Here is a 10,469-nt window from a genome sequence, read left to right as displayed (position 1 = left end):
GCTGAGCTAAATCCCCAGCCCCTAGCTAAATCCCCAGCCCCGTCTTTTTTGAAAGCAGGCAAAACCTTGCCACTGGAACTGTGTGTACCGGGCTTGTGCGCCGAGCAAGTCCTTTTTCCGAGTGAGCACACAAGGAGAACAAACACTGGCCTTGTTCCTATCAGCAGCATGTCCACAATTGCTGGGGTCCCGGTGACAAAGTTCTCATCTGCTCGGCAGAGGAGGTACGGGCTGAGCTACGCCTGCGTACAGGGCAGGTATGAGACCACGAGCAGCAAGCAGATCACCGCCTTTAGCATCCAGGGACTGGGGAGAAACTCTGCCAGCCCACGGTGTACCTAAGAAAGGCACATCTCTTTTCTTAAAAAAGAACAGGTAAAATAAGACATCTCCTGAAGATGGGCCCTTCTGTAAAGCACACAGGACAGAGGACACACGGTCTTCCGGGAGGAGGGGCCCCAGGTCCTGGCCTCATCTGTATCCACTCCGACGCTGCCAGGGCCCCTGCCAGCAGTGGCTGTGGGCAAACGTTACACCTTCTACCGCCCGGCTGAGCCACCATGAGCCCAAAGACAAACGTGGCTCGAAGCCGGCAGACACCGGAGCACATCTTGATACGTGGTTTTCAGCTCTTGCTTCAGCCATTAGGTTACTCAGAAGATGGAATTAAATCAGTGTTAAATTTGGTCATATTTCTAGGGCCAGGTAAAATCTAGACCATGAGCTACTGTTTTCCAAAGTGCTTAGGCTTACATCCTTTTGTTCTGCACCAAAATGTCAGGATTAAAAGAGAAAAAGGTATGTGTACTCAAAAGTTCAATATATTATTTTATATTTTATGCTCTATACTCTGTATTGTTATTGGGCAACACAGACATAGATCCATCTATCCATCTGGCAAGATCATCTGTAGCGCTAAGGACCAAAGCTCTAAAATTAATCATGCATGTGACCTTGGACAAGTCGTCAACCTCTTGGCCTCATTTCCATAACCGTATAATGAGAAGACTCCAGTAGATCAATGGTTCTTAAATTTTGCTGGGTGGTGGAATCATTCAGGCAGCTCTGAAACACCTCCATCTGAGTGCCGGCTGCAGCCAGTTCAGCCAGATCTCTGTGTGGGTTGAGCGCCTCGGTTTGAAGTCACCCCGGGATGCAGAGGTGCAGCCTTCGGGGCAGCTGAGGGCTTGTGGTGCTGCAGCTCTAAAGCCCAGATTCTCCGATCCAAAGTGGTGAGACGGCTGCTGCCTGGGCCAGAACTTCTGTCCTGCTCATGGACGGCACCTTTTTCTGCCAACTCGCATTACATATGTGGTCTAACGCTGCAGTGTACCACACTTTGTGCCCAACCTGTCCTCCCGGGCCTGGGCATGGCTCTAACGAGGCAGGGTCTGCAACCAAGGCCCCGGGCAGCCCCAGGTGCCTGCAGGGGCTGAGGCAGGGGGACTTCTGCCGTGGCTTTGTCAGCTCTGTAGATGAATCTGCCCGATGGAAAGGACAGCAGTGTGTCCCACCGTTCCCGTGCCCTCCTCCACTGAACTCGTTGGAAAGCAGAATTAGACAACCAGCTTTGCCGACCGAGCTTCCGCCCCATCCTGCCTTCTCTAGCGCATCACCGTCATCCACCAAGGCCCAGAAGAGTTTCCTGAGCTTGTCCTCGACAAGTCTGTGAGTGACTGGGTTGGTCTCCCTGATCGGAGCTGGGAGGGACAAGAGTACTCAGAGGTGACCCTTCCCATAGCCAGTGCGGGGACAACTGGGCTCCGCCCTCACTCTCAGGGACAGGTTCTCGGGGGCGTGGCCAGCAGTGGCGGACTCCTGGAGCTGTCTGCACTCGACACACATCCACCACCTTGCTTTGCCCTGCGATGCTAGAACCAACCCATGGCTCAGGTGGGGACACCTGGGCTGTCACGGGACCTGCCGACAGACACACAGTGGGTCCCTGGGAAAGCACAGACCTGCGACCAGGTGTGAGTGAGCTTCGCTCCACCTTGCTGAGCAACAGAGACCCTAGGTGACCAGGTACCCCTTGAGGGCTGGTGCGGGCTGAGGGAAAGGACAGCACCCAGCTCCTGTTCCTCACAGCCCCAGGTCCAGGAACCCACCCCCTCTACCCTTTTATAGTCAGTCTACAACCCTCCTTCTAAAAATAAGTTCACCTGATGAGATGCCAGGAAAAGTAAAGTTCAGAAGTTTTATACTATCTTACTCAGGAGAGGACATTAGTTGGACAGACTTATCACGTTTTTATAAATTCATCCACAAATAAATAATTCTAAGATATACCCAAAGTACTCTAGCCTCTTGACTCAACATGTTTTTGCAATTACTTGGCACTCCAACTATACGCTACTTAAATTAGGTAACAGTCACCAAGTTATTTTTAGCCCATAGCAACACACACACACCCTGTACACACTGCTAGACCTAGCTTATCCGTGTTCCTCTGGAAGAAGAGGCAAAATCACCTTTTTACTGGTGCCATATTTCTGTTTAATCAGTAGTAATAATAGCACCGAGCTGCATTTGCAAAGTGCTTGTCAGTACGAGGCGCTACTCTGAGCACTGTACACATTAACGCATTTAGCTCCTGAACCAACACTAGGAGATGGCTGTTACTATACCACCTTTTGCAAATGAGGAAACCAAGGACTGCAGGGCTTAAGCACCTTGTGCTAGGGCCATACGGGGAGCACCAGCGCCACAAGCAGGGACAGTGAATCCGAAGTCCGCCCTCCCCGCTACCCTTTCTGTTATGAAGCCAGTGTCTGGCATCCAGCCTTGGGTGTGAGTCAGAGGCTGAGAATATGAACAGTTAAGTTTGTGAATGTAGACACAGATTTTACTTCACATCAGATCTACATTAGAAATTAATTTTTTCAGTTAAAAATCCTCTTGACATCCCTGAGTGTGTGTGTGTATGGGAGATTCTTATTCACTCTTCCTCCCAAACAGAGAAAAAAAGGAAAAAAAAGCAAACGTTTTCTCTGATTTCTGAGCATGGTTGTTCACACCGTCATCTCATTCGCCACCACCGGCGAGCGTCTGTGTAAGTTGGGGAGATGTGGAGTCTGGGTTGCAACTCCCTCAAGCTGCACAGGGAAGTTTGAGAGTATAAAAGTAACGCCTGGCATGAAACTCCTCCCTGGGGGTCAGCCCCCCTGAGCCATTCCCACGCCTGCCCTTGTTCCCCCAAAATGCCTCTGGCCCAGGCAGCACACGGCCAGGGCAGGCCAAGGCTCTGTGGCAGACACCATGGACCCAGGACGTAGCCCAGGGTGCTGGAGCCCTCCCTGCCCTCAAAGGACGGCTTCTTGTGACGCTGGGGACCCCATCTTTGAAAATCACTCAGACAGAAGCACAACACTGAGGTAGCTGGCAGTGAACAACTCCGAACTACCCTATAAATTATCCCCACCAAGACTGTGTTTAAAATATGAAGTCTTAGCAAACATACTTAAATATATCTGAATGTTGTCTATGCTATAATACATTTCAAGGAAAAAAAGAAAAGAAAGCAAACGGAAATTGTTGGTTGACAGGGGCAGGGCTATTCATTCTACACTTTTCTACTTCTCTAAACATTATTTATGATGAAAAGTTTAAAGGCCTATGTTGTCTTTAGAAAGGGGGTGCGCAGCGGACGGCCTTCCTGCACTGGCAAAGGACACATCAATTCTCCTGGACTGGGAGGAAAGGGGCCTCTGAGATCACATCGAGCTTGGGGCATTGGTTATGACAGGTCCAGGATGGCCTAGCGGCCTTCTTCAGTTCGGTCAGAAACCTGGTAACAGCTGATCGAAACTCAGCCTCAGGTGAAGCAGACTGTAACCCTCCACAATGTTGAGAAGCCTCAAGTCCTTATTCATCTGGATAGTTTTCATCAGGGTGAGCAGAGGCTCAGGCTCCACACTGCTCTCCTCAAAAGATGAGACTAAGCTGGGGGTTCAGACGTGGGTCACACAGGGAGGGAGCTGTAAATCAGAGCAGGGGTGTAATCCCAGGGGCTTCCGTGTGCTCATCAGCTCTTCCCGACCTGACGCAGCGTTACTAAAACGGCAACCAGCAGCCGCACCACTTGACAGGCGGCACCAAAATGGACAGCCCGGCACGGACCGGGGCCAGACACTTGGGAAGCGAGGGTAGCAACCAGTGTTTACAAACATGACCAGGCGCTCAGGCGGGACAGGTATAAATTACCCGAGACTGCACTGAAATCCCCAAAATAAACACACCAGGCCTTACATGTGTCTCCCTTATAGCCTAACCACCCCCACCACCGCACCCTACCAAAGCCACTCTGTCCAAAATGGTACCAGTACCACCCCTGCCGAAATACAATCTCAGATCACCAAGGGACAGGGCTCCTAAAATAAACCTCACAGGGAAAGCCAAGCCAGGACGGCCTGCTGGACCCACGCAAGTACCAGGAGAAGCTGCTGAGCAGGCCCTTGCGAGATGCCCCCCACACTTGCCTTGGTGGTGCTGCGGGATTGATCACAGGCTCACCCCGAAGAAAGAGTAGCTCAAGGCACTCTAATAGCCTTCTCTGGGCCACTCCCCCAACAGATACCACATGAACAATGATAACAAGCAACAGAACACAGACCCCTCTGCACCTGAACTATATATTTTCCACCCAATTTCTAGATATTTAAAGAAAAGCCCCCCCAAAACTACAAAGAATCCAACCTCTGCTACCAGAATGTCTTCCAAAGCGGCCGCCTCCGAGTCTCACCAACCTGAAAATGCCCGGCCCTCCCTGCGGCTGCGCGTGGTGAGGTCAGCGCAGTCCGCCCCGCCCCGCAAGGCAATCTTACCCCAGCCCCAGGGGCAGTCGGCTGCCTGGCACCAGCTGCACCCACAGTGGAGTGAGAGAACCCCACCTTCACAGTGGTCCTGAGACACTGCCCTCTCATCACCCGACAGGCCCTCGGCACATCAGAGGGACAGGATCTACCTCCTAATCACCCCATGCTCAAGTTCAGGCTCATCTGAATTCATGTTGCCCGATGCCTTCCAGACTAGGGAGACACAAGAAGCCTGCTTTTCATCAAGAATATGGACTCTACAGAAGGAACAAGACCAGCAAGACCATTTGTCATTATTCCCCAAGATAAACTCTCACAAATGGAACCCTGTAGACAGTATTTCCTATCTGAGCAAGACAAGCCTAGCCAAGATTACCGTGCAAGAACAACAGCAGGGGGAGCCTACTGGGAAACGCCAGAAGCCAACCACACAGGAAAACAGAAATAGAATACAGAGCTCACGGAGGACCTCGAACCCGTGTGAGACTCCCAGAAAGCCTTCTACCACCACCAAACAGTGCCTGAGCTTCCAGATCTGTCTGCACACAGTTGTGAGAGGTTCTCCTTCACCAAAAGACTACTCCCCTGGGAAGGACGTGTCTCTGTGACAGTCGAGCCCAAGGACCGTGAGCTTGAGGAGGACAGTGCAGCGTGGGAAGGGCAGTGACAGCAAAGGGACCAAGGACACTGCATGAGAGAAGGCAGAAGTGTCACCCAGAAGACAATGGCAGAACGACTCCCCAAAGACAAACTGCCTGGCTCCAAGTGGACACGGCGATTTAAACACGCACAATGATCAGAGCAACCAGCAACTCTTAGCTCAACACATCCGGGGGTGGCTGAGCTGGGCCCCGGGAACCGCAAGCACCTTGGTCAGAACCCAAGGGGAAGACAGAAGAAGGAAGAGGACCGTCTGTGCTACCACCGCCAGGCATAAGATGCTGCAGTGGAGAGAAGGGCGTCGGGACAGCGTTGAGGACAGGCAGGTGTGAGGCCTCCCTGCCAGGCCAGGCAGCCCTGCTGCACAGAGCCCAGAGGAGGGGCCTGAATTCCCCCTCTCAGGCTCAGCTCCTTTGACCTCAGTCCTGCCATGATCCACAGACAGGGAAAGCCACCCACCATGCCCTCTTGGGAGAAGCCATAACTCCAGCGGGCATCAGGTGAAGCCAAAAACTACCATGGGCTGGGGAGAATGTCACTAAAATGCCTCTATCTCCTTGGAGATCAGGCAGAGGGATGGATAAAGGGGTGAACTTTTCTCCTTCTTTGGGGCCTTCATACAGACCTCTGTCCATCTTGAAGGTCACTCTAGCAACCATCCCAAAGCCAAGGAGGCCAGAGAGAGGAAAGAAAGGAAGCGTTTCCCACCGAAGCAGCAGCCCTCTCCAGCTGCCCTGCAGGTCAGCACTGTTGCTCCCTCTGTTCCATCTATACCGCGAGGGCTGAGAGACAGGAACGCTCACCCAGCTCCAGGACCAGGTATGCGTCCGACACGGCCCCTCTTTAGAGAGGCGGCCTGGCCTGCCCTGCGGCACGCATCAGAAATCCTTGCCTGGACTCGGATCTTCCAGCCTCCAGCCCAAGGCATTTTTCTTACAGTAGCAAAACACTACAGAATGGGCAAGGAGGAGAACGCGGGGAGAAAGGCTATCTCGGTCTCGGGTATGTGGGCGAGGAGAAGGGCTGGCGGGAGGGGAGGAGGGACATTACCTTTCAGCACCAGGGGGTCTTTGCCTTCTCTCTTCAGGGACTCGAGGACTATGTGAAGAGGCTGCGAGGGCATCACTCTGCTCGGCTCGTTGGTATTCTCGTCGTAAACTATGATTTCTTTGGAGAAGATCCTCTTGAAAGAGTCCTTGCCTTCCCTGCAGGAAATCAGGTCCAGGACAGTGATCTTGCCCTGCTGCAGCCGGCGCCGGCTGATCTTGTCGGCACAGTTGATGTGGACAGCTCCTTGGATGTGACTCTTATTGTACTCCATGAAGGGCCTGCAGTCGATGATGACGGGGCCCTGGCTGGGCAGGTGGCTCCTGCCGCCCTTGGTCATCTTTTTGGCCAAGTCGTTGGGGTAGATGATTTTGATGCTGGCTAGCTGCTTGGGGGTCCCTGCCGCGGGGCTGCCCGCCCCACCCGCTAAGCTTAGGGAGCCTGTGTTCTCATTGCTGCTGACCATCTGGGGGGCAGGGCAGGTGGTAGAGGTTCCGACGGCGGTGGTGGCGGTGCCCGCAGCAACGGCTTGGGTCTGGGCCTGACTGTCCTTGTCGTAAGCTGCCACAGTGCAGCAACTGGCACTGCTGCATCCACAATTCAGGGAGCGGGCAGAGCCGCTGGATGAGGGCATATACGTCAGATTCGCAGCCTGGAGGGACACGATGGTGGTGGCGATGACAGACGGGCGGCTGCTACTGCCGGGGGTGGCAGAGCCAAGGTAGCTAGAGTCTAAGCAAAGGCTGAGATCCTGAGGTCGGACAGGCCTAGACAGTGCCACTACTACCCTGTCATCTAAAGGAGACGGAGGCATGAGGAGGCCGAAAACTGGCAACGCGAGGAGAACTCAAGAGTCTGCAAAGAAGGGGAAGGGGAAGAGAAAAGAGAGTCACCACGTGACACAAACGCCTTACATCCAGTCCCGGGCCAGCATCGCCTCTCTCTGAGTGAAGTGCAAAGTGCCCTTTGCCGCAGCTTCCGAAGCCTGACACCCACTCCGAGGGATCCGAGAGGATGCAGCCCGTGGGCCCTGTCTACCCAGCCGCTCAGTCCACCCTGACACTGGACTTCACGTGACAGACGTTAATGAGCAACCTGCCACGGCTGGCACCAAAGTTCAGCCTCCAGAAGGTGGGAGCACAAAGAATCAGAAAAGCTGCAGACAGAGGGGAGGGTTCCGAGGCTCTGTTCCGGGCCACATCTCCCGGGCACAAGGACTCTCCACCGAGGAAGCCCATTTGCGTACCCTCTCAGATGCTTGCCATGTAACTCCTTCACCCACAGCAATTCAGAGACGACCAAGAGCACCGGCCTGGCTCACAGAAATACACAGCAGCTAAATATACCTCAGGGCGGATGTCAACTTTCTACAGACCAGAATGCAAGTGTCTCCTGAGAGAACAAGCTTTAGGAGGGGCCGGTCTTGCTCCTTGTCCTACCAGGTCATCTGAAAACCACAGCAGAGTCACACCAGGACCTCACGTCTCCCGACTCCCTCTTGGAAACTAACTGGCATTTCCCCTTCGCACTTCCACCCGGTGTGTTCAGATGAAGTCTCAGGCTGGCGGAGGGGCCAGTCTGGAAACTCAACCCCGGCAGGTCTATCGCCTGCCGATCCCTTTGCTCACGCCTACTCTCGCCTGGCCTCTGAGGATGGTACCCACTGCTTGGCCTCCCCTGCCCTCCCGTCCCCAGCGCAGGCTGCCTCCCAGAGCTCCTCCAGGCCGGCTGGAGCAGCCACACTGCGAGGTTCAGCTTCACGCCACCATGCCCCTCACAGGGAGCTGGGGTCTTCAGGGGACACTGCTGCCCAAGGCTCCCTGGTTCCCGCCCCCCAGGGATCCTGCAAAGGGAAGGAACAGTCCCCTGCCCCGCCGAGGGCCCTGGACGCTTCCGCGGCCCTGGCGGCCCCTCTCTGTCAGACACGGACACAGCCAGGAAACCAAACCTCAAGCAACAGAGGCTCACCTGCGCAAACTTCAGGAGCTGTTCGGAAAAATGTCATCTATCACCCGTCTACACACGACCCTCATCACTCTCTGACACGCAGCCAAAGTGTCACAGGCGGAATGCACGCACGCACAGCCGGGCACGTACCCACCGGCTCGGGTTTCTCCCAGCACCTCTGGATGGGAGCTAAGATCCAGCCTCCCGCCTTCCTCCCCACCCCCTGGCGTAGTATTTTTTGGAGAAGGAGTACTATTCCAGCAGCTGCAACTGTTTCCCAGCCTGACCAGGCGTCAGAAGCCTGCCCTGAGGGTACGTGGGGGCGTCCAGGACCAGCTCGCCAGCCCCTCAGCGAAGGCGCACACCGGGCCCTGCTCTCCGGGACGCCAGGACCCCCGCCAGTGCCAGCGCACGGGATGGGCTGCTCCCTGCAGCAGAGGGGCGGTGTGCAAGGCGCCCAGAATCCCCGGCCCGGCCTGGCAACCCGGGTCCGAGGACCTGGCTCTCCCGGGCAGGGCCGGGAAGAGACCCGGCGCGTGGAGAACGCCCTTCCCCACTCGCGGCACCCACCGCCGGGTCCTCGCCACGCAGCGGGCTCGCACGCCGGCGGCGAAACTGCCGCAAAGCATCCCAACAAGCCCGCTCTCTCCTGCCCCGGCAAGGGGACCGCAGCGTGGGCGCGCAGGGCCCGGGCAACACCCGCGGTCCTGCGTCCGTACCGCTCCCCCTCTCCTCCTCGCGTGCGCACAGACACGCACACACACGCGCGCGCACACTCACACACACGCACACACACACGCACACACACACAGCCCCTTCGTGGCCGCGGGACTTGCACTTACTTCCTGGAGCAGCGCAGCCCTGCACCGCCGGGCGCTGCGCCTCTGCTGTGGACTCGCGCGGGCCGCCCATTCACTCGGCTTCATTGATCTCCAGCAGCAACATAGTTACTTTCTCTTTTGCTACACTGTAAATGTAAGATTCCGAGGGGGCGGGCCGGTCGCGGGCGGCCGACCTACGACGCGGTAAGCCAATCAGAACCCGGGGAAGGCGGACTGCCACTTCACCAAGACGAGCAGCCAATGGGCTTCCGGGGGCGTGTCTGGGGCGGGGCCTCGCGGCGTTTGGGCGGGCCCGTAGCCCGGCGCCCGGGAACTCGCAGCTGAGACTTGGGCGGTGATGTCATTGGCAGCCAATCAAACCCTTGAAAGGTCCGGCGGACCGGCGGGCAGCTGCTCTCTATTTACCGGGAAGCCAGGCCGGCCACCGTTAACCCTTCCCGGCCCGGGGCCCGGGGCTGCGCTCGCCCACGGCGAAGCTGATTGCCTCCACTCGCTGGCTCTCCGAGATCCTGCGCTCGCGGACCCCTGGCGCCCGCAGACACTGCGCACACTCGGTCACCCGCACCCGGGCCGCCCCGCAGCCGCGGGTACTCGGCACCCGAGGACACCCCGCAGCCGCGGACACCCCGCACCCGCGGACGCCTTGCACCCCGGACAGCGGGCGCGTCCGTTTTTCTTCTGACTCAGGCGGAAGATGAGAGCCGCGGACCTGGTTTTCTAAGGCTAGACCGCGGCCCCTCTCTGTCCTCAGGGGACAGCGGGCTCGCAAATGTCGCTGCCCGCCCGGCTGCCCGGTGCGCGGCCGCGGCGCCGTCCTCCCGCCCCCGGCAGCTCCAGCCTTCTCCAGCTCGGTACCTGGGCAGGACCCGAGCCTCGCCGCCTCGCCGCCTGCCCGCGGACTGCTCGGAGGAGGGGGCCGCGGGCCCGGGGCGCCGTCCAAGCCCCAGCGCGGCAGCCTCTCCACCCAGCCATCTTTCTTACCCGCTCCCGCGGCCCGCGCCCAGGACGGCTCCCTGGAGCCTGTGGGCAGGGTCAGGCCTGATCCTCGGGTCCCGAGCCATGCTGAACCCGGTGGAGGCGCGTCGGGCAGGCGACCCCGCCTCTGTCAAGCGCGCTTCCGGGCTGTGGCCAGCAGAGCGGTCGCAGTGCTGCAGAAGAG

The 10,469-nt window shown here is 57.1% G+C and overlaps 1 protein-coding gene across 2 annotated transcripts in view; it reads right to left on the bottom strand.

Annotated features, from left to right (window-relative positions):
* Positions 1–10,392, bottom strand: part of Dusp10 (dual specificity phosphatase 10) — a 33,044-nt gene extending 22,652 nt beyond the window's left edge. The window contains exons 1-2 of one of the 2 annotated variants that reach the window (XM_013507067.1): positions 10,292–10,392; positions 6,525–7,376 (exon numbers count right to left, since the gene is read on the bottom strand). In XM_013507067.1, coding sequence (XP_013362521.1) covers positions 6,525–7,335 — 811 coding nt within the window. In that variant the 5' untranslated portion in view covers positions 7,336–7,376; positions 10,292–10,392. Of the gene's footprint in view, positions 1–6,524; positions 7,377–9,310; positions 9,420–10,291 lie in introns of those variants that run through there. The other variant, XM_005409261.2, reaches the window with a different exon arrangement.
* Between the last annotated feature and the right edge of the window lie 77 nt (positions 10,393–10,469).

Source organism: Chinchilla lanigera, unplaced genomic scaffold, assembly GCF_000276665.1.
Source record: "Chinchilla lanigera isolate Chin_1 unplaced genomic scaffold, ChiLan1.0 scaffold00119, whole genome shotgun sequence".
NCBI lineage: Eukaryota > Metazoa > Chordata > Mammalia > Rodentia > Chinchillidae > Chinchilla > Chinchilla lanigera.
The sequence above is the reverse complement of the archived record's forward strand: the minus strand, read 5'-3'. Positions and strand labels throughout refer to the sequence as shown.